The sequence below is a fragment of the Poecilia mexicana genome, unplaced genomic scaffold, assembly GCF_051168715.1.
Source record: "Poecilia mexicana isolate PSO_F unplaced genomic scaffold, ASM5116871v1 scaffold_6, whole genome shotgun sequence".
NCBI classification, from domain to species: Eukaryota; Metazoa; Chordata; class Actinopteri; order Cyprinodontiformes; family Poeciliidae; genus Poecilia; species Poecilia mexicana.
This window is the reverse complement of record NW_028263375.1, coordinates 33,179,496-33,202,948: the sequence shown is the minus strand read 5'-3', so window position 1 is coordinate 33,202,948 and position 23,453 is coordinate 33,179,496. Positions and strand designations below refer to the sequence as shown.

The 23,453-nt window shown below is 39.6% G+C and overlaps 1 protein-coding gene across 3 annotated transcripts in view; it reads right to left on the bottom strand.

Moving 5' to 3' along the window:
* The window catches only part of pard6a (par-6 family cell polarity regulator alpha), a 32,750-nt gene extending 9,723 nt beyond the window's left edge, over window positions 1-23,027 (bottom strand). The window contains exons 1-5 of one of the 3 annotated variants that reach the window (XM_088006636.1): window positions 22,794-23,022; window positions 22,569-22,727; window positions 13,956-14,178; window positions 4,470-4,759; window positions 1,436-1,561 (exon numbers count right to left, since the gene is read on the bottom strand). In XM_088006636.1, coding sequence (XP_087862762.1) covers window positions 1,436-1,561; window positions 4,470-4,759; window positions 13,956-14,178; window positions 22,569-22,691 — 762 coding nt within the window. In that variant the 5' untranslated portion in view covers window positions 22,692-22,727; window positions 22,794-23,022. Of the gene's footprint in view, window positions 1-1,435; window positions 1,562-4,469; window positions 4,760-13,955; window positions 14,179-22,568 lie in introns of all 3 variants that reach the window. The other 2 variants (XM_088006637.1, XM_088006635.1) reach the window with 2 other exon arrangements.
* Between the last annotated feature and the right edge of the window lie 426 nt (window positions 23,028-23,453).

Genomic DNA, 23,453 nt, shown 5'->3' with positions numbered 1-23,453 from the left:
GTGAGCTATGTTTTTCATAGTTAACATTTTTAACTCAATAAACATAAACATATATAATAATGACCTTTACATATAATAATAAACATTTCCACATATCATCTCCGATATTCCCCTCTGTTCTTAAGTCACCGTGCTTTCTGATTGGCTACCTGTCACATTCAACAGGTTGCATTCTCGTCCCCAGTCAGGGTAAACCCCACAGGCTGCGAGAAAAGGGTCAAGACAACCCAAATTGGGCATATTCAGGTTTTAGCGGGAACACCAACATGCAGAAGCCTTATCTGAAAGTTAAAACATCCCCCCGCTCCCCCCGCAGCAAAATTGCTAAGTCTTGACCCGTCCGCGGTCAAGACCGTGGTACAGTAGGGACCACTGCCCTACTGTACCTGCCTACTTTCATCCCTGGGGTTAACCCTATCACTAACCCCAATCGCAAATGTTAGCGATTGGGTGATGGCCCACCCATCAATCATTTCTCAGCAGCTGAGAGCCCAGACCCTCTGGATGAAACAAATAGCGTAAAACAAGGTCTGGTTCTTACCAGATCAAGCATGGGCTGGTTAACAGCATTAAGTTATAGCAATAGTTCTTAAAAGCTGCAGTTTAAAAAATGTGAAAACATTTTGCTATGTTCTCTATAATACAAAAATGGATTTTAGAGGTCAGTAGTTTATGCATATTATGCTACAAACTATTTTTGATGCTTTTCAAGAAGAGAGATTTTACACAAAAATTATGGACTTTATTTAGCTCACTTTGCCACTCTATGTTCTATGAGGAGATGAACTGAGGTAAAGTTAACTTGTTTTCATCTGCACTGAATTTTTGAAAAAGAATTTTCTGAAAACATTTGAGCAGTCTGATTGTCTCTGTGGATTTGGCTCGGCTCACATCAGTCCAGCAGACTAATTGGTGGCAACTGTCTAAGCAACATCTGTGTTAATACCAGGATGCAGGTTTTCTACACTACAGTTTTTCATTTTCAACAAAGTAAGAACTCACTTAAAGTGGTCATAAAATTATGGTGGATCAACATTATCTTACTACGCAAAACAAAAAGAGGACCTTTACATGTGTTTTAAATTCTCATGTTGCATTTTCCAAGACAGTCTGTAGTTTTTGTTCAACCAAAACTGAACAAAAACTACTGACTTTTTTCTTCAATAAACTCCTAAACCCAGAAACAGGAAGGTAGTTCTTATTATGTTGCTCTGCCTGAACTCTGTGGGGCACCTTTACACTGAGCTATGCTGTCAATATTATATTTGCACATTTTCTACTTTTCTACAATAAAATAGAAATAGAGTGTAGAACATTTAAACCATACACCTTTTTATTCACATCTCATACACTCAGTCTTTTTGGGAACATGTTAGCATCTCATGCAATTGTTTTTAAGTATGAGTTTTAAAACTTTAATTTTCACTGAGCTTACCTGATCTAAAGATTTTCCCGCTAAATCAATGCCATTGACTTCGAGGATTTCATCATTAACAGCCAGTAGTCCTGTGCTCTCTGCGAGCCCACCCCGCACCAAGCGAGATATGAAGACCCCTGGAACCTACAAGAAGACAGAAAAAAGTGTCAACAAACAGAACAGATAAGATATGTCCTAAGTTTTTAATACATCATCAACAACAAAATATCTGCTGTATGAAACTGCCAGTTTTGGTTGATTTTAAAAAACAATCTTATGCTCAACATATCTTTGCTTCCATAGGTGGGCAGTGTTATTGCAACCAACAGTGACACCATAAAATTTGATATGCAATATTAGATGCCGTAAAGAGCATAAGTCTTTTTTTAACCATTTTCTTCCATTACAGAAGAGATGTTTTTATTTATGGCCTGAGTACAGTAGTGAGTGCTCTCTTCATTGAGCTCACAATGCCCTTCATATGTGTTTTGTGTTCAGCAAAAACTGCCCAGAGCCTGTAAAAAAAGACACAAATTATAAAAGATGTGAATATCCCTGATATCCTTGTGATAAATGTGCATATGCTGATGAGCCTTTACAGGTGCTGGTCATAAAATTAGAATATTGTGATAAAGTTCATTATTTTCCATAATGTCATGATAAAAATTAAATTGTCATATATTTTAGATTCATTGCACACCAACTGAAATATTTCAGGTCTTTTATTGTTTTAATTTTGATGATTTTGGCAAACAGCTCATGAAAACCCAAAATCCCTGTCTCAAAAAATTAGAATATTATGAAAAGGTTCTCTGAACGAGCAATAAAAATAATTATCTGAATCAACAAAGTAACTCTAAACACCTGAAAAAGATTCCTGAGGCCTTTAAAAACTCCCAGCCTGGTTCATTACTCAAAACCGCAATCATGGGTCAGACTGCTGACCTGACTGCTGTCCAGAAGGCCATCACTGACATCCTCAAGCAAGAGGGTGAGAAACGGAAAGAAATTTCTGAACGAATCGGCTGTTTGCAGAGTGTTATATCAAGGCACCTCAGTGGGAAGTCAGTAGGAAGGAAAAAGTGTGGCAGAAAACGCTACACAACAAGAAGAGGTGACCGGACCCTGAGGAAGATTGTGGAGAAGGGCCGATTCCAGACCAAATTAAATTTTCATCTCCATAAAACTTTTCAGCAGATGGAAGCATGAAGTGCTCCAACATCTCCTGATAGCTGCTGCATTGATCCTGCCCTTGATAAAACCCAGTGGACCAACACCAGCAGCTGACATGGCACCCAGACCATCACTGACTGTGGGTACTTGACACTGGACTTCTGGCATTTTGGCATTTCCTTCTCCCCAGTCTTCCTCCAGAGTCTGGCACTTTGATTTCCGAATGACATGCAAAGTTTGCTTTCATCCGAAAAAAGTACTTTGGACCACTGAACAACAGTGGTCCAAAGTACTGCTTCTCTGTAGCCCAGGTCAGGCGCTTCTGCCGCTGTTTCTGGTTCAAAAGTGGCTTGACCTTTGACCTGGGGAATGCGGCACCTGTAGCCCATTTCCTGCACACGCCTGTGCACAGTGGCTCTGGATGTTTCTACTCCAGACTCAGTCCACTGCTTCCGTAGGTCCCCCAAGGTCTGGAATCGGCCCTTCTCCACAATCTTCCTCAGGGTCCGGTCACCTCTTCTCGTTGTGCAGCGTTTTCTGCCACACTTTTTCCTTCCTACTGACTTCCCACTGAGGTGCCTTGATATAACACTCTGCAAACAGCCGATTCGTTCAGAAATTTCTTTCCGTTTCTCACCCTCTTGCTTGAGGATGTCAGTGATGGCCTTCTGGACAGCAGTCAGGTCAGCAATCTGACCCATGATTGTGGTTTTGAGTAATGAACCAGGCTGGGAGTTTTTAAAGGCCTCAGGAATCTTTTTCAGGTGTTTAGAGTTACTTTGTTGATTCAGATGATTATTTTTATTGCTCGTTCAGAGAACCTTTTCATAATATTCTAATTTTTTGAGACAGGGATTTTGGGTTTTCAAGAGCTGTTTGCCAAAATCATCAAAATTAAAACAATAAAAGACCTGAAATATTTCAGTTGGTGTGCAATGAATCTAAAATATATGACAATTTAATTTTTATCATGACATTATGGAAAATAATGAACTTTATCACAATATTCTAATTTTATGACCAGCACCTGTACATACAGAATCAATGTTTAAGGAGTTTTCTCTAGAATTACTCTTTCTGAAGCCTCAAACCTGATAAAAACATTGAGTAGTGACAACTGGTAATGCACTTCTGTCAGTTTGTAACTCATTAAATGTGGACTTTTGGATGTGGATCTTTTCTTCTCCTTCTGACTTCTTAAGGCACTTTTCACTGGAGTCACATTCACCCAGTCTCATTAATATATACAAACATCTATGATCAGTAGATTTGCTTAGATTTGCTTGCGTGCCTTGCCCAAAGGAACATCAAAATGTGACAGAAGGACAACTACTCTTCCCTTTGAACCACAGTCATACACATCAATAAGTGACCATTACAATCCTGAGGAATACAGTGTTATTGTCTTGTGTTGTTTAAGTAGTAACTCTGGTCAGTGAGCAGACTGTTTCCTGCGCATTGGTTTCTAATGAGAAAAAAAAGCTTTTTCTTTTCAAAGTGGAGATTTTTTTAAAAACTGTTTTGCTGAATGTCAGTTTGATAAATCAACACTAATGTACAGAACCCCACTGCATGCATCCTACAAATGTTTCCAGTCTGTTGTGGGTTAACGTCTGTGAGGAAATAAAAAACAAGCTACAAATATTCTGACACTCTCTTTAGTCTCATATTCAATTATTATAAGGAACTCCCACTTTTAAACAAAGAAAATAATTATCAGTTTAGGAAAAATTCCATTGGTAAAATACTAACGTCATCCTTGCTGTTAGTATTTAGGCAGTAAAAACCAGAACAAACACAAAGTACAGCCATTACTCCTGAACTGGACTCATTTCAACAGGATGCTCAGTCATTATGCTCAAAGAAAATTGAACCTCACCTTCTCTACACCCTGCGGTGTCACCCGCACGCTCACCCCGTCCCGGATGTAGAATCCCAGAGGCTTTTTGGAGCCGTACTTGTGCAGTCGAACTCGCCTATATGACTCAGGTAAAATGTCCACGTCAATAATGGATGAGATCTGTCTGAAGTCCTGTGGTGGGCCAATCATGAGGCCCGATTTGTTCTTTGAGTGGATGGAGCTGGAGCCAGCTGGGCGCAGGCCTGTTAAGCCCAGTCCTTTCCGGCGTCTCTGGAGAGAGTTGGTGGTGTAAACAATGGAGTCACCCTCTGTATGAAAACATGAAGAAGAAAGGGGAGAGCTGGGATTAGATGACAACTACATGTTTTAAAAGGGCCTTGAAAATATATTTGCTCCTTTACAGCTTTCATCTGATTTGTCTTTTGTCCCACTGGAATGCATAAGATCATCAAGCAAACATTGGGTTAGGACCAAAATTATCTGAGCAAATAAAAAAATAAATAATTTTCTAATTGCTTAATTTATTAAAGAGAGGAAGCTATCATATTCAACCTGTCACTACTGGAAAAACCTTGTTGAATCACAAACTGTGAGAAGCCACATTTTAAAAAAGCTGAGTTCAGGTTGATACTTAGATATGATAACAAATCAATAAACTGGAACTTTGATGTCAAAAAAAAAAAACCTACCCTGTCCTGCTGCAACAGAACCTTTTGAAATTTCACAACCTTGATCCCAACACACAGGCCCTATTCAGAACCAGCACACAAAGCACACATCAAAGATGTGAAGTTTGATGTTCCAAAAAAAATCTCTTTCAATTCCTCACAATTAGGTCAAGCTAACACACATTTTCATTACTACAGAACCAGCAATAAAAAAAACAATGTGTAAAGGCAATGACTTGCGGGGTATTTTAATAAAGCTTTAGATCTGGACACATCTGAATCCATGGAATGGAAAAATTAAGCTTTGGCAGAGATTAAACACAGACAGATTTAATCAGTCTATAATCTGTTTGTATTTGTTCAGTGGAACCAGATTATTCTTTGTCTTCTTTTTAGTGTGAATGGACATATCTGTTTGTTGTTAGTTTCTGTTTTGAGGTTTTGTAAGAAATCAACACTTTAATTGAAACAAAAATAACTGCAGAATTTGAGTATCATATCTTTTTAGTATTCCAATATAATATCAGCTGGTTTGAAAGTAATGGTCTGTGACTTCACTAACCACAGTTAAAGAATGGTGTTCTGAATCATCAGTTTACAGAGAAAGATAGTGCTAACCCCAAATTATGTCATTCTCAAATTAAGTCTTCATGTACAGTAATGGAGAAAAAAACGATGTACTCGCTGCAGTCATAGAAAAAAAACACCCCATGATAAAACAACTTGTACAAACTTCAGAAGCTCTAAGTGTTGTTTTTTCTGTATAGGTTTATCAGTCCTACACAGAAAATATATATTCTGTATATATTCCTCTAATGTGTTGTCATTAGAGGAATCTTGGCCCACTTTTCTGAACAATGCTGTTTTAATCTGTTAAGCTGAGCAGGTCTTCGTTTCTGTACTGTTTTCTTAAGGCCCCAACACAACATTTCAATCAGGTTTTTCAGCCATTCTGTTGCAGATTTGCTGCTGTTTGGAATCATTGTCCTGTTTATGACCCAGTTCCATGTGAGACCATCTGTCACGCAGTTGATCTCACATTCTGCTACAGAGTATGTGCGCATACACCCCAGATGACAGTGAACTGCAAGGCATCACTAGCCAGAGGCTGTAGAACCAACCCTAAATCACTACACCTCCACCTCTGTGTTTGGCAGCTGCTTTGAGACATTACTTCTATACCGTGTTTAGATTTCTCCAAAATGGCACAGCTCTCATCTGTGTTGAATCACTTGGTTATCTGAGATGTAATCATATCTGTTTTTTTTTTTTGAAGAAGATCCATTCTTTGGCAACTCTTCTTACAAACCACACTTTCATCAGGGTTTTTTTTTTCTAAACTGTACTGTAACAATTATACAGTGAAGTAGTGTAACAATTAAAATGATAATTGAGGCTTGAAGAGTCTGAGAATCTTGTTTGTTTTACAATTATCCTGACAGTTGGAACTTCAGTCTCCCCTGATCTATTTCCATAGATCAGGTGAAAATAGATAATTTGACTTACTTTACCAATAAGAAAATACTTTTTTCTTATTGGTCATCAAATTGTTTTAAAGAGTTTCTCTATCATCCTTGCTAAAGTATTTTGTAATTTGAATTGTTTTGTGACACCTGTCTGCTCAGGAGACCAGCAGGTTCTTCAGAAGTGGTTATACTTCACTCTAAAAAGTGTATTTGGGCTGCAATTCTTCTTATAGACTTATTTACATTAATTTCACTTAATTCTTTTGCTTTTGCTACGACAACTTATTTTTGTGTGTTCAATTAACTCAAAACTTGCAAATCTTTAACCTAAAGGAACTTTTCACTTTGACTTTATTAAAACAATTGAGTTCAATGCCAGTTTCGTATCCTATGTCTGACCAACTCAATTTATTATAATTATCCAACTCAATTCATTAAGTCCTTCCATCTCGATTTGCTAAGTTTTTATAACTTAATTCATAAGGGGGTTTAACATGACAAATTTAAGTCACTCTTACTCATATCATTTTTGTTCCTATAAACATTTAAAATCTCTTTGACTTAATTCTACAAAAAGATAACTCAAACCTTTAAGTAGTTCCAAACTAAATATTTTATAACTTCTTAGTTTACAGCCTAATACTATTTTTACAGTGTCCTCTAAATACACTCTAATTTAAAAGTTACAACTCTTTTCTTTAAAGGATCTTTTTACTTTGACTTTACTTGAAAGAATTACGTTCAATACCATATTTGTATCCTATGTCTGACACCATGACTCAAGCTTACCAGGGACAGATTCTGTACCAACCAGGGTGCTGTGGTGACGCAAGGGTAGAGCACAATCCACATAAGGAGGACTTATGTGTAAGTCCTCCTTATGTGCAAGTCCAAACAGCCTTCGAAGGTTTGATGCCCAACTTGATGACCTTAGCTGCAGATCTTCCTCTCTGTCAATGACCACTTTCCTGAATAACTACGCTCAAATAAAGGCTGCCTCAGCCAAAAACCCTTTGAAAAAAGATATCCTTTATTAATTTACTTCTTTATTTGAAGTAAACTAAATGATTTGAGTAAGACCGACTTAGATTTGTCATCTTAAACATACCTAATAAATTTGTTAAAAAAGAAAATTAACAAATTGAGTTGGATGATTATAATATATTGAATTGGTTAAACTTAATAAATTAAGTTGGATAAACTTCATTGAATTGCTTGTTACCAATTGAAGCAATTCAATTAAATTGGTTCAACTAATTTCTTTTTAGAGTGTTGTTGACGGTCAGTTAGTGAAGATCATTTGATAAATAGCACCTAGCTGTTCATTTCTATCTTTATTCTAGAAAGGTAACAAGGACTAACTCTGGCTAAGCTAACGCTAAATTTCACCCTTGAGATTTAGCGATAGTGATGAATGGCATGTACAGTTGTACATGCTAATCTGTGACAGGCAACTGTGGCCTCTGGCACTTAACAAAACCAGAAACCTTTCTGTTCTCACATATCTTAGTCACAAATCTAGCACAGAAGGGCAAGAATATCAGAATAGTAATACTTCCTCAGAAAGCAATAGTTGTCAAATGTGCTGTGTTGCAATTCCAGTTTTCAGAGAAATATCTATATTACTAATATATAGATAGAAGATATCTATATTATATTATTGACATTTAGATATTTATATTTCTCTGAACAATGGACCTGCAACACAAAATGTGAAAGTCTTACTGAGCAGGCGGCTGTGTAGCCCAGTCAGAAGCACATGATTGCTGCCCTCCAATAAATCTCCAAAGTTAATACCAGATGTGATCTATGTTCTATAACATTCCTGACAATGTTATTATTGTTTACCCATTTCCATCTATCAACCCATTCATCCACTTAATCCTGGCAGGGTCCTGGGGAGTTTATAGGGAGGGTAAACCCTACATATGTTGTCACTAGATCACACAACTATCAAGAGCAATTTAGAAAGAAAAAATAATCCACACCATCATTCAGTGCGTTTTCTCTATGACCATATGCCAGTTAAAATAACAGAGACTATATAAGATTCACACTCAAAATGATACATGAAGACCACCACTTCAGGTCTTTATTATTGCCCCCTGGAACTGTCCTGAATCAGCTCAAATAGATTTAGATCAGTGTTTCTCAACCCTGGTCCTCACCGTCCCCCTGCTCTGCATGTTTTAGATGTGCCTCTATTCCAGAACAGCTGATTCTGTCATAGTTGGTGTAGTTGGTGGTGGTGAGGAAGACGCAGGTGGACCCAGGATGTAGATGAATGAGATGGTTTTAATTAAGATAACGCTCAGAGTAGTCCAGGTACAGGCAGCACGGCAGACAGACTAGCGCACAGCTAAAATGCCGGTAGCAACAGATTAACGGAACAAACATGCGAGCAAAACACAATCCAGGACTTTTCAGTACGACCAGAGAGCAAGACAGCGTGTGACCTACGTAGACACAATAGACAAACAAAGACAAGGACCCGACAAAGAACACAGACAACAGGTGGGACTAAATACACACAGGGGTAATCAAGGGAACGTTAAACACCTGGGAACAATCAACGGGGAAGACGCAGAGACAGAGACTCACAGGGAGCAAACTGAAGACAAAAAACTCTAAAAATAAATACACAGAAACACGATCCTGACAGATTCAAATGACTGCATGACCATCAAGTGCTGCAGAAGCCTGTTAATCACCCAGACATACAATTCAGGTGTGTGGCAGAAGGGAAATACCTAAAGCATGCAAGACAGTGGGGCGGTGAGGACCAGGTTTGAGAAACACTGATTTAGATGTTAATAACAGATAACCTGTTCTAGCTTCTATGGATAAGGATGCACAGACAGGAGCAAAAGCTGTAGCCACCATAAGAAAAGTGACTCAGATATGCTTAAAACACAAACACATCACCTAAACTTGTAGGTTTTTCTTTAAAAGTATCTTCAGTGCGTTTTCACACTGAAGATACTTCAGTGTGAAAGTATCTTCACACTGAAGATACTTCAGTGTGAAGTATCTTCACACTGAAGATACTTCAGTGATTCATGAAATCACTGAAAACTATCAGTGAAATATTAGACAGCTCCACTACTGGAGAAAAATATTTGACATGCTGCATTCCTCAGACAGGAATTTTAATTTTTCAAATACAGACTCTATTTCTTTTTCCAAAGGCAAAGATAACCTATAATGACATTTCCATGCCCAATAGAGGCCCGACAGCGGTCATATAATCATTAGCCAAATTAGTCAGACAGTAAGTCATGCCATCAGTTTTACTTTTAGCTCTTTCATACAGCACAAACAAAAAGTTTGGACACACCTACTCATTCAATGAGTTTCCTTTATTTCCATGACTATTGACATCGTAGATTCACACTGAAGGCATTAACACATGAATTAACACGTGGAAAAATGTACTAAACAAAAAAGTGTAAAACAACTGAAAATATGCCTTATATTCTAGTTTCTTCAAAGTAGCAACCTTTTGCTGTGATTACTGCTTTGCACACACTGCATTCTCTTGATGAGTTTCAAGAGGTAGTCACCTGAAATGGCTTTCACTTCACAGGTGTGCCCTGTCAGGTTAATACATGGGATTTCTTGCCTTATAAATGGGGTCGGGACCATCAGTTGTGTTGTGCAGAAGTCAGGTGGACACACAGCTGTTAGTCCTACTGAATAGTGTTAGAATTTGTATTATGGCAAGACAAAAGCAGCTAAGTAAAGAAAAACGAGTGGCCATCATTACTTTAAGAAATGAAGGTCAGTCAGTCCGAAAAATTGGGAAAACTTTGAAAGTGTCCCCAAGTGCAGTCGCAAAAACCATCAAGCGCTACAAAGAAACTGGCTCACATGAGGACCACCCCAGGAAAGGAAGACCAGGAGTCACCTCTGCTGCGGAGGATAAGTCTATCCGAGTCACCAGCCTCAGAAATTGTAGGTTAACAGCTGTTCAGGTTAGAGACCAGGTCAATGCCACACAGAGTTCTAGCAGCAGACACATTTCTGCAACAACTGTTAAGAGGAGACTATGTGAATCAGGCCTTCATGGTAGAATAGCTGCTAGGAAACCACTGCTAAGAACAGGCAACAAGCAGAAGAGACTTGTTTGGGCTAAAGAACACAAGGAATGGACATTAGACCAGTGGAAATCTGTGCTTTGGTCTGATGAGTCCAAATTTGTGACCTTTGGTTCCAACCACCGTGTCTTTGTGCGATGCAGAAAAGGTGAACGGATGAACTCTACATGCCTGGTTCCCAACGTGAAGCATGGAGGAGGAGGTGTGATGGTGTGGGGATGCTTTGCTGGTGACACTGTTGGGGATTTATTCAAAATTGAAGGCATACTGATCCAGCATGGCCACCACAGCATCTTGCAGTCCATCCGGTTTGCGTTTAGTTGGACCGTCATTTATTTTTCAACAGTACAATGACCCCAAACACACCTCCAGGCTGTGTAAGGGCTATTTGACCAAGAAGGAGAGTGATGGGGTGCTGCGCCAGATGACCTGGCCTCCACAGTCACCGGACCTGAACCCAATCGAGATGGTTTGGGGTGAGCTGGACCGCAGAGTGAAGGCAAAAGGCCCAACAAGTGCTTCAAGACTGTTGGAAGACCATTTCAGGTGACTACCTCTTGAAGCTCATCAAGAGAATGCCAAGAGTGTGCGAAGCAGTAATCAAAGTAAAAGGTGGCTACTTTGAAGAACCTAGAATGTAAGGCGTATTTTCAGTTGTTTTACACATTTTTGTTAAGTATATAATTCCACATGTGTTAATTCATAGTTTTGATGCCTTCAGTGTGAATCTACAATTTTCATAGTCATGAAAATGAAGAAAACTCTTTGAATGAAAAGGTGTGTCCAAACTTTTGGTCTGTACTGTACATTTGTAGAAGGTTCAGATGTCAGTGTGTAATCAGCTGTTACAGGATTGTATTTATTGAGTGAAAGAGCTTAATATGTAAAAGGCATTAACCTGAAATATGAAATGTTTCCCCCACAGCATGTCATAAAATCAGATCAGTGGTGTTATGACCTACTAGCAGAGCTGTTAGAATGCTAGAATGCTGTTTCTACAACTCTTTTCAGCCTTGGTATGTTATGTTCTTCTTTCAGAAGCCAACACTGATGATATGTGCTCTTGTTTCCTAGCCCCGGTTAGAAGTCTCACTGCTGCATTTAGAAGAATCTGAAGACGGTGAAAATTATTGTTATCTAAACCCTTATATATAGCGCTACAGTTGTAATAAAAAAGGGTTGTAATAAAAGTATGAACAATTTCTCCATCCATTTTCTTTACACCCTTGTCCCTTGTTGGGTCGGGAGGGTTGCTGGTGCCTATCTCCAGCTAACATTCCGGGCGAGAGGCGGGGTTCACCCTGGACAGGTCGCCAGTCTGTCGCAGGTCAACACAGAGACAGACAGGACAAACAACCACACACACACACAGCTCAATTTAGACAGACCAATTAACCCAACAGTCATGTTTGTGGACTGTGGGAGGAAACCGGAGTACCAGGAGAAAACCCACGTATGCACAGGGAGAACATGCAAACTCCATGCAGAAAGACCGGGGCCGGGAATCGAACCCAGAGCAAGGCAACAGCTCTACCAACTGTGCCACTGTGCAGCCGAACAATTTCTCAACATTTTAAAATAGATGCAGGACTTAATCTTAGCTAAAAGAAGTAAATAAATAAAACTCAATCTAATGACATGACTCATTATTTATCCATCTTCAAATGGCAGTCAGTGACAGGAAATGGAGATAATGTACCAAGAATTGTTTCAGGACTAGCATGACAATTCTTCTGTCCAAATAAAATTACTTGAGTTTTTTTAATTACTTGAGGTTTTTGTTTATTAAGATGAAGAAATTTTGGTCCACCCATGATTTGGTGTGAAGCAAGGATTTTAGTTACCGTATTTTCCACACTATAAGGCGCAATGGATTATAAGGCGCACTCTCAATTATGGTGTCCATTTCTGCATTTAACCCATACATAAGGTGAACCAGATTATGAGACGCATGCTAAAACATACGGTCAACAAAAAAAAAAAAAGGTGACAGAAACAAAACAGTAAGTTTAGTTGAACTTTATTTGACTATGTAACAATACACTCACGTTATTTTTTATTCTTCTTCCACAAATCCATCAAAGTTCTCCTCTTCTGTATCTGAATTGAACAGCTTGGCAATTTTGCCATCAAACATGCCAGGTTCCCTCTCATCATTGTCGGAGTCAGTCTTGTTGCCAGGTGGCTGTTCAGCAATGATGCCGGCTTTCGCGAAAGCTTGGACAACCGTTAAGGCAGATACATTAGCCCAGGCATCCACCATCCATTCACACATGGTGGCGTAACTCACCCGGCGCTGCCTCTCCATCTTAGTAAACGTGTGTTCGCTGTCTGTTATCCATCGCTCCCACGCCGCTTGTAACTTCTTTTTGAACGCCCTGTTTACACCAATGTCCAGCGGTTGGAGTTCTTTTGTTAATCCTCCCGGAATGACAGCAAACTCTGAATTAGTTTGTTCACTTCCTTTTTCACAGTAGCAGTGAGATGGGCGCACATGGAGTCGCAGATGAACAGGGACGGTGATGTGTGGAAAAACCTATCTGGTTTTTACCAGAGGCGTATGCTGCAGAACTCGGACAACAATTCTCTGACTGGTTTATTGCTGCTGGCGTACGTACTTTACGTATTACGTAATGTCCTCTGATTGGTTTATCACTGCCAGCGTACGTACTGTACACTTTACGTCTCTGTGTCAGGGACAGATTTTGGAATTCAGTCCACACATAAGGCGCACCAGATTATAAGGTGCACTGCTGATTTTTGAGAAAATTTAAGGCTTTTAGGTGCGCCTTATAGTCCGGAAAATACGGTAGTTTGAAAGATAAAGTGATGAGGTCAGTAAATTTGATTTGAAACTGACCTTCTAAATGAGGAGTGGAATAAGGGAAAGTTCTAGAGTGATCACTCTGAGATCTGACTCACTTCCTCATGTTTTACTGGGTAATCCTGAAGCAAAGTTTGCCAAATGTGTATTTCGTTTTCACTTGTTCTTTTTGTCTTGACCCTCCATTTTACTTTCCCTTTAATCCTTCCTCTACCAGACCTCAGAGTAAATCTGATTAAGCTGGCAGCTGAGTGTAATTTGAAACAATACCATCTGCTGAGCAGCAGATTAACATCATTACATCATGAATTATGACAGAGGCAGGGGCACAGCAGCAAAATGAAGTTAAATGAAACACTGCAGTGCTTTTAAAAACTGAATCCAAATGCAGCTGAGATAAATGAGAGTAAAATATTTACCCTAAATCATCTCACCTTTATGACTCTTACCTTTCTTTGTTATAATAATCCGCAGCACTGGATTGGCTGAAGAAACAGCTTTGTGGAAGTTTTCATCATTGTTGATTGGGAGGAGATCTCCATGGATGTCAGCATATTCCAGCAGCACCTCCACACCGTGGATGTGATGGATGTTTTGGAGGAGGTGGTAGAACTCTTGGAAGCCACCAAATCCATTCCTCTTCAGACCAAAGCGACGGTACTCTGCCTCAAACTGCACATGTCAAAAAGTAACCATCAGAAATAATTCTTACAAACTGTTCACGAACTATACACCTCTATTTTAGTTTAAGCTTCAAACCCCATAGTTTATATCTTAGCAATGTACCCTAACTTCTTACAGTTAATATGACTATCCATCCATCCATTTTCTATACACCCTTGTCCCTAGTGGGGTCAGGAGGGTTGCTGGCACCTATCTCCAGCTAACGTTCTGGGCAAGAGGCAGGGTACACCCTGTACAGGTCGCCAGTCTGTCACAGGTTAATATGACTAATTAGACTGAATTAATACAACTCACTGAAACAGTCTCATTGTAATTATTACTATTGATATTTTTTTTCACACTAAAAAGAGGGGCAGGAAGAAAAAGGGGGAAAACCTGATTGGGAGTCAAACCCTGGACCCCTTTGTCATGGATGAATAACCTAAGTACAGTTGAAACCAAATGTTTACATACACCAAAGAAAAATAAAAAAATTTTTCTCACCATCAGAAGTTAAATCAGACCAAACTTCTGCTCTTTAGAATAGCTAAAATTATCAAAATTATTTATATTTGCTAAATGTCTGAATATTTTTGCTAGAACATTTTTTATGACTTTTGTTTCATTCAGAAGTTTATAAACATTTGGTCATGAAGGGATAATTGTCTTCTAAAATGTATGACAGATTTTGGATTTATTTTCACAAGCTTCTCATGATAGTTTGTTGGAGTTCTGGTCCATTCCTCCTCACAGAACAAGTGTAGCTCAGTCAGATTAGCAGGTCAACTCAGCCTCAATCACACACACCTTTTCAGATCTCCCACAAACTCTCCATAGGATTAATATCAGGGTTTTGTGATGGCCACATTACAACATTGATTTTGCTGTCTTTAAGTTACTTCAGTTCAAACTCAAAAATGTGCCCAAAAATGAAGATCTTTGTCCCTGTGTGCCTTTGCAAACTGCAATCTGTCTTTACATTTTCAATTAAAGACTTATTCCTCACTTGACGGCCATTTAGCTCAAGTTGGTACCAACATGTTTCAATGTGGATAATGACTCCATCTTACCAGCTTCAGCAGCATCTACACCAGATTTTTGGCTTTTGTTCTGGAGTTTATCTACACATTTCTAAACAAAACCCAGGGTTTCCCCCAGTGTATTATAAGCCTGGCGGCACGCCATGCTTTACTAGCCTCGCTGCCAGGCTAAGCGTTGCTTGTTTACGTTTCAAGGGGAAAAAATTTTTTTTTTTTTAAAAAGCCAGGCTGCAAGCGTCTCTGTTGCTCTGAGCATTTCACTAGCAGAGCAGATATATCCTTAAGGATAGGTTAATAATAGATAGGTTTATAGTTTATGCATTTAAAGCCGACAGCGCGCGAACTAATCACACAGCTGGTGCCTCTGTGCTTTGCCTCGCGCGTTGCCGCTGCTTTACCTCAGCGCGCCTCCTTTCACTCAAACTGGACACAGGCTGACCTGTATGGATATTTACATCAACTTACTGTGAGGAATTATGATCCTTTGGAGAACTCTAGGGAAGAGTTTAAAGCCCGCCGCGTTAGCTCTGGTTGCGCACCTCAATGTGAACCGCAGGAATAACTTGTAGCGAATTCAGAGGTGCGCGTTGTGGAGCGGTGAGAATGATTTATCTTTGTGAACAAACAATTATATGCGGCGTTTACATCTCTATGCGCTGCCCAGCGTGTGGCTCTGTCTGTCTTTCCTGTAAAGTTTATGTCTGTCGTCCCGGTTGGCCGGTTGTTTGTGGATAAGCAGCGCTAACCTCATCATGCAGTTCAGCCCGGTGAGAAGCTTTCGGGCTCTCCTCGGAGTCACGCATCATGCTGATTTTATATTGTTTTATTATTATTTTTAGTATTATTTTTCCGGTTACACGATGCATCAAACCATATCAAATGCGTTGTCTACTTAGAGTTAATGCGCGCGCCCGCACGGAGATCTGAGAAACTCGTGACCGTCGGGCACGGTCGACCAACCAGAATAGTTTCTGTGATGATTAAAAACTCAACAGACACGAAATGGAACAACTACTAAAGCCAAATCTCCCGTTTGTTGCACATCTCTGATGCCAGGTGGATTTGCCACCTGGCAAATCCACTCATTGTGCAGGGCCGGTCCAAGGCTGCATGAGGCCTTGCGCAGACTTTAACTTAGGGGCCATCTAGCTGCTAAAATCATCAGCACCTCTAACAGCTTCTGTGTTAGAGTTAGTGAAATATGGGAGAAGGGAGTAGTTTAATTGGCCAGCCTAAAAAGCAATAAGTTATAATCGCAGTTTACTAATTTGTATTTGTAAATTCAAAGATTAAACTCACAGCATCAGATTGTTGCTATGGTAACAAAACAATCTAACTATGAATATTGTTCTTCGAAGTTTTACAAAGTAATCTTACCAGCTCCTTAAAATCTTGCATTAAATGTTAAACAACTTAAAATCTTTTAATGTATGTATGCTGAAATTGAATCAAGTTTAACAGCATTGATAATCTCAATAAACAAGTGTTACATTTATGTATCTGTGGTCTGTTTTAAAATATTAGCGTTTATGGGGCCCCTGAAGCTCTTGTGGGCCTGACGGAGCTGCTGACTTAATTTGGATTAAACAGAAGTGCAAATTTGTTGTTTTTAGACTAGTTGCAGGTTTAAATGGCATTTCACTGGATATGTTTTCCTGTAACATATAATTACACAGTAATACTTTAATATTTTCTGTCAACTTAACATCTTTTAATACAAAAACACGATAGATCGCCTGTGGACCGCCTCGATGCCCCCTCCGCCGGGCTTAGCAAGTTTTCTGCGGGAAACCCTGCAAAACCCTTCTATGGAGTGAAAATAGTCTCAAAATATCTGTGCGTGTGTAAAAATATTTCTGTGTGTAAAAAGATTTCTCCGTGTGTAAAAAGATTTGTGCATATGTAAAAAGATTTGTGCCTGTGTAAAGATTTATGTGTGTGTAAAAATATCTGTGCGTGTGTAATACTGGATTTGTAAACCTTAAAAATAAAATGGTTCACTTGCCGGAAAAATAGCCAGGCAAACCCAGAAGCGAGATGAAGCATCCCGGTGGTCTGTCCTCTGAAGTAAGTAGAAGCTAAACCTGCAGGCTTTGCTATCCAATTATAATGAGACATGGAGTAATTATTAGAGGTGTGCCCCGATCGATCGGTCACCGATCATAATCGGGCCGATTTCCGTGAAAAAGTGCATGATCGGTGATCGGCGATCATTGGCTCTTGTTGCCGATACCGATCACCTGCTTCTCATTTCCAGCCTGCCTGTGCAGCTGGTCTCCTTTTTCCTTCACAATGCGCAAACGCGCAGCAACAAATCCTAAGCGATGTGGAACTATAACGCACTGAGTGAATAGGGAAGTTTGCGTGTTGCGGCGGGAAATTACCTCGAGGTCGGGGGTGAAGCACGTCAAAATGCATCAACAAGACGAATCTAATATGGCATAAAAACAATGCCATACTTGACGGAGTTTGGCTACATCGAGGCTCACTGCAGTAAAAAGACATACGGAGCGATCAGATAGCAGGTAAAGCAGCGCACAGCTACAAACACTCACCCGGATTAGCATGACGGTCAGAAAGCTAAACAAATAACCCGCAAAATTATTTAAGTCATCGAGCTGCGGTGTAAGACGCTGGTTCTGCTCTCACTGTTGAACCGCTGCTACGCTACAGGTAGTAATATTTCACAGACGGAGCTTCGCTTCTGCTCCACCTGGTAGCGACTCTCACACCGAACCTCTGTTTAAAGCTGCAACATCTAACTTAAAAAAAATAAATTTTACATACATATTAAAACTTTCGCTGCCCTAACATGAGACAGATAATCTCTGAAAAAATAATTGATCTCCTCCCTGTTCAGCATAATTACTCCGCTCAGTCAGAAACAGCCAATCAGAGCTAGCAGTAATCAGCTAGCCGCCATGCTAACAGGAAGTTTTGATTCAGTAACTCTGGATTGTTTATTGTAATGGATCCTGTTTTTGCCTTTGAATGTTAAGTTTTATACTTGAACTTCTTGGCAATGTTGAGAGGTTTTATTTAGGCTCTTTGCATTATTTAGCCTCTTCAGAGCCTTTATATGTTATCAGTCTGTTAAAGGTAGTATTATCAATAGCAGTACAATTTGCACAATGCCTGTTTTGTTTAGTTTTCTTCTTGAAAAAAGTTATTAAAAACAAGTTTTTGTCTAAATTAAGGTGAATTCATGGTTCCTTTTTCCACATAATGTAACCGTTAGGGTTTATGATAAAAAATAAATAATAATTATGTGATCGGTATCGGTGATCGGTATCGGTGATCGGCCCTCATGGGTGATCGGTATCGGTATTGGCAGGAAAAAACCTGATCGGCACATCTCTAGTAATTATAAATGATTTCAGATTACATTTTAAATGTCTGGTATTTTGATACTCTGGCCTCCTCAGTTTCTGTTAGCGGGAGCTAATGTTTATGTCAGCTATGCTACTTTAGCTCTTCACAGCTAAGGGTGGATTTTTAGTGTCACCGAAGTCAGCAAGCATCTTCAGGAAATTATGGCAGTTATGGATGTTGGTCACTATCACTGAAACCATATTTTGTTGCTTCAACAGTATTGAAGATAGACCTGCTCCTGCAGGAACATCGTCTGCTGCTAGACCTTATTCACCAGAACAAACTGACAGGTACTTCATTTATGTTGACTTCTCGACATATTTAAGGATTTAGTCTAATGTTCACACATAGGCCTGTCATGATAATCACTAAATTAATTAATTGGATGATAAATTAAAACAAACTCAATCATTTCCATCAGCATGATTTATCGTTTCTCTTTTTTTCTCTCTTTCTACAAAAAACTGGATGATAAAAGTCTTCAGTTTGGTACTTTGGTCTCGACTAGCCCTTATTTTGAAAAGCAACTTTGTTTACAAAGATTTCAAAATTCATTAGTTGTTTTATTTATTCTGGATATTAAAAATGTCTTCCAGTTCCAGTGTTAAATGTTCATTAGAATTTAAAGTTTAATGACCTTTGAGAATGGAATGATATTAACTCAAGTCTGAAGCTCCAGCACTTAAATCTATCAGGTTACACTGAGAAGTTTTGTGCTGCCATATTTATTTTTGTTATGGATGGAAGCAGATTGAGGCTGCAGATCTTTCCATCCATCCTCCAAGTAAATAACTGAGAGGACAACAGAAGATATATTTAATTGATTCTAACATCTACTGTGCTTGAACTGAAACAAGATTTCATTCAAGAGGTTGAATTATTTTGTGACTAAAAGTATATAAACATAACCTGATTTTATTTTACAGTTGAAAAAAATCTGAAATGCTTGTATTCTAATGTCCAAGACAGTTCAATATTTAGCAGTTACTCTATATGGTTTTCACATCATTACTAGATTCAGAAATAAAACTACGAGCTGGTCCAAGTTAAATGATAGCTACTGCTGATGCTTTGATGATATCAAAAGTGAATTTCCCTCAGTCTGTATTTGGTGTTTGGCAAACTTAGTGATTATAATGATAAACAGCTGGTAAACAGCAGGTGTATTACTTTACTACAGCATATCCATGGAACTAAAAGTGGGCAAAATGAGCATTATGTTTTAGAGATAGACCCATATATTACCTGCTCAAGAAAAAACAAAACAAAATCTTAGATATCAGAGTAGCTATACGTAGACTGAGAAAGACAAAAATTGTGTTAACATTTCTGCTTGAGAAACAGAACAGCATCTGTAAGGACCTGAGGTTAAGAGTTTTGCCTAAAGATTGGACCAATTTCATCCATTTAGTTGCATTTGAGAACAGACTGCAGAGAGCCTTGTTGTTCCTCACAGATCACCATTTTACAACAACCTCCTCAGCTTTGCTCTGCTTCTTCCACAGGATGAAAAGGGAGGAGGGTTACTCAGCCTACTACCGTATTTGGTTAATATCAGACCTTAGTCACTTTAACCTGTTTTTCTGTCCAAGGATGCTGGGCCAAACCCATGGCATATGATTTCAGCCAAAATAACAAAACATAAAATCTATATTTTCAATATATTTTTTCAACCAAGTACTTAAGTAAAACAAGCAGAGACAAGTCAGTGTCTGGACCAGAGCAAAGAGTGCCTTATGAAACTAGTTAAATCAAAGCCTTTTTAACACTTATGTTATCAGTGAGCTCTGGCTCTTAAAATGTCACAAATACTATTTTTGATTTATCTAATAAACATTGTTAAATTGTTATTACGAAAACAAGAAAGCACATTTGTTAGGGTTGTTTGAATGTTATCATTGAATGAGTCGCCCTTATCCTAAATCTTCTGGAGGACAGTGCTACTTTCCAAAAGATGTCCAAATCTAACACCTAGAGTTCACAGTTAACTCAGGTACTGTTCAGACTGAAATCACACAGCTTCAGGTAAATATGGTGCATTTTCATTCAGACCAATCTGGTGCCTGTTGATATGTTGTTAATTAAGCTACAAGAAAAACATACAAGGTCATGTCATGTCCTCATCTCGGCTTACTGAAATTAATTTAAACAGTAATAATCATTAGGGCTGAAACGATTCCTCGAATGATTCGAGTACTTCGATTACTAAAATTCCTCGAGGAAAATTTACCTGCCTCGAAGCTTCGTTAATTTATGTTTTATTAGTTAGCGCACCGTGTTCCGGCCGGGACTTCATTTGCGTTGCGCGGAGCTCTCACTTCCGCCTCTGAGTTGTTGACAAAAGCTAAGTCTCAGCGGCATAAAGTCCAATCTTCAAGATTGGCCCGTAGGGATTTTATTGATTGATGATAATGCCCGACTTTTTATCGTTTTTGGGGAACCAATAAGCATCCTTAAAATGACTGGGGGAATGCCTGGAGTACGGCAGCATTTCTCCTCCGGGGCTGCTGGTTGAAAGCGAACGGCGGGAAGAGCGCTGAGGTGAGCGGATAGCCTGAACAGGGCGGGCGGCTGAGTAGCTGATGCTTACCGTGTAAATGTAGCTTTACCGACGAACCGCACAATAAATTTCATATCCCGGTCTGAAGAAACGGGTGGCGGAGCGCATCGTACATGGCTGGTAGATGAGTTTCTGAGTGTGACCAGTGAAGGTGTCGTAAATATCCCGTATTGCTTCCCCCCGTGTTCGTCCCCCGGTCTAACGGTTCGTCAGTCCGCTGGTCTATTTCCTCCCCTCCACCCCATCTTACGTTCTTCATTCGCCCTCTCCTCCCACTCCAGGCGGCATTTCCCGTATTTTCAAACCCAAAGCGTGACAGGTTAGGTGGCAAGGTGAGTTTAATTAATCTATTAAACTCACTGAAGATGAATACATAAACTAAAAGCTGGATTGTAGACATTTTTTATAAGCATATTTATGAGCCTGCCTCTTTGTTATTAAATTCAATATAATTTCAGATTTTTCTATAACTTTTCTTCTGGTTAACTTAGAAAGTGAGCTATTATTGTTACAGGTTAGTTTTCTAAACTACAAAAAAGCAACTGTTAGGGATGCTCAAATATGAAAAATTGGACTGATAGTGATATCTGATAGTAACACCAGTATTATGCCAGATTTACCAATATTTCATTTTATAATTTTTTTTATCCGATTACTCGATTAATCGTAAGAATAATCGATAGATTACTCGATTACTAAAATATTCGTTTACAACAGCCCTAATAATCATAGACTATGTAAACTCCAGAATTAAAGGAATTATATCATAATTATCAGGATAAATATAGTTGTTCTGTTATGTGGTTAATTTTGAGACCTAAAACAGGAATAGTTTAGTTTGCTTTTGTGACACACAGTGAGACTGTATGTTCAGTAATAATCTGAGTAATTGCTACACCTTTAATTAGAGTCAGAAGAAGCGAAAACTTAACTAAAAACCAGAAATATTTCCTATCTCAACCCACCCTATTACAGTTGAGGTGAAGGTTCCGGTACATTTCAGCAATTTGCTAGTTTCAAAGGAGCAAAGAACTATTGTGTTGTTTTAGGTCAGGTTTATACTTTGAGGATCAGCGGGAAACTGGAGTGACAGTAACAATTGTGTGCTTCAAGCGGCGACAATGAGGTAAATGCAGCTTTAAAAAGACAGGCTACCCGGTCGGCCTGGTGCCTGAATGCGCCATCTATTTACTACTCTGTCGTGACATTTGACATGTTTACCTCGGGAAACTGCAATGTCCGAAAATTTCTGCCGCCCCGTGTAACAAAAATCAGCCAGTTTCACCCCCACGCTCCAGGGAGACATCACGAATCTCACCTGAGCTACAGCACAGGGTTCAGTCGCTGCCCGAGCCACAACACGAACGGCACCTTCTATCCTCTTATTTCATTACAGTAAAATATAAACGATGAAACACAACACTCACTTTGCTCTTGACCTCCACCGTGTTATCAATGTGTCTTATGGGGGTCCGGTGCTGCTGCTGTGACTGTCTTGACATTCTGCTCCTCGGTTCTACGCTCGGCTGAAGCACTGCAGATAAAAACATCCACTAGGGCTGGGGTATGTGTTTCCTCCTGTGTGACTGCGAATAGAAGAAAGCAGAATGCTAAGCATAGAGTTGACTCCGTGAAAAAAGCAGTCCTTTCACCTGAGGCAGTGTTCCGTGTTCCTGTTAGTCTAGGTTAAAATCAGAAGCACAAATCAGTCGCGATTAGCTGCTGCGTCGCATTTCGTCCTGAGTCAGCACGCGCCAGTGTTATTCCCCCACAACATACATACACACTCGTTCATGCGCACGTGCATGCGCATGTAAAAAAGAAAGAGAGCAGCCATCCTGACAGGTGGAGTCTAGCAGATCCGGTATGGGACGTGAGGTGCCAGTTGCCCCACACCCCCAACCCCCACCCAGGGCCAGACAGAAGGACGCAGCAAAAGGGGGCGGGACATGGCATCAGGGTAATAACGCAACACCAGCCAGCCCTACTGTCCCACTGATATCCACTCCTGTCAGCTGCAGTACTGACTGCATTTCTGCACACGTCATAACTAATCTTAGCCTAAATTTCTTGGCTTCCAGATTACTAAAACACGCCACCCCACCACCACCCACAAGCCCCTCTACCCCACTATCATAGTGAATACAAGGTGAAGTTACAAGTATGTCAGATCGATAGTTCAGCTGCACAGTTGTCACTCTTTGTTATCCAGTGACGTTTGCTCATTCACCTCAGGTATGACAAGAATTAAAACCAGCTGGAGCCTGTTGCTGAACATACCTGAAAAACCTGAGTTTCCACCCTGTTTCACA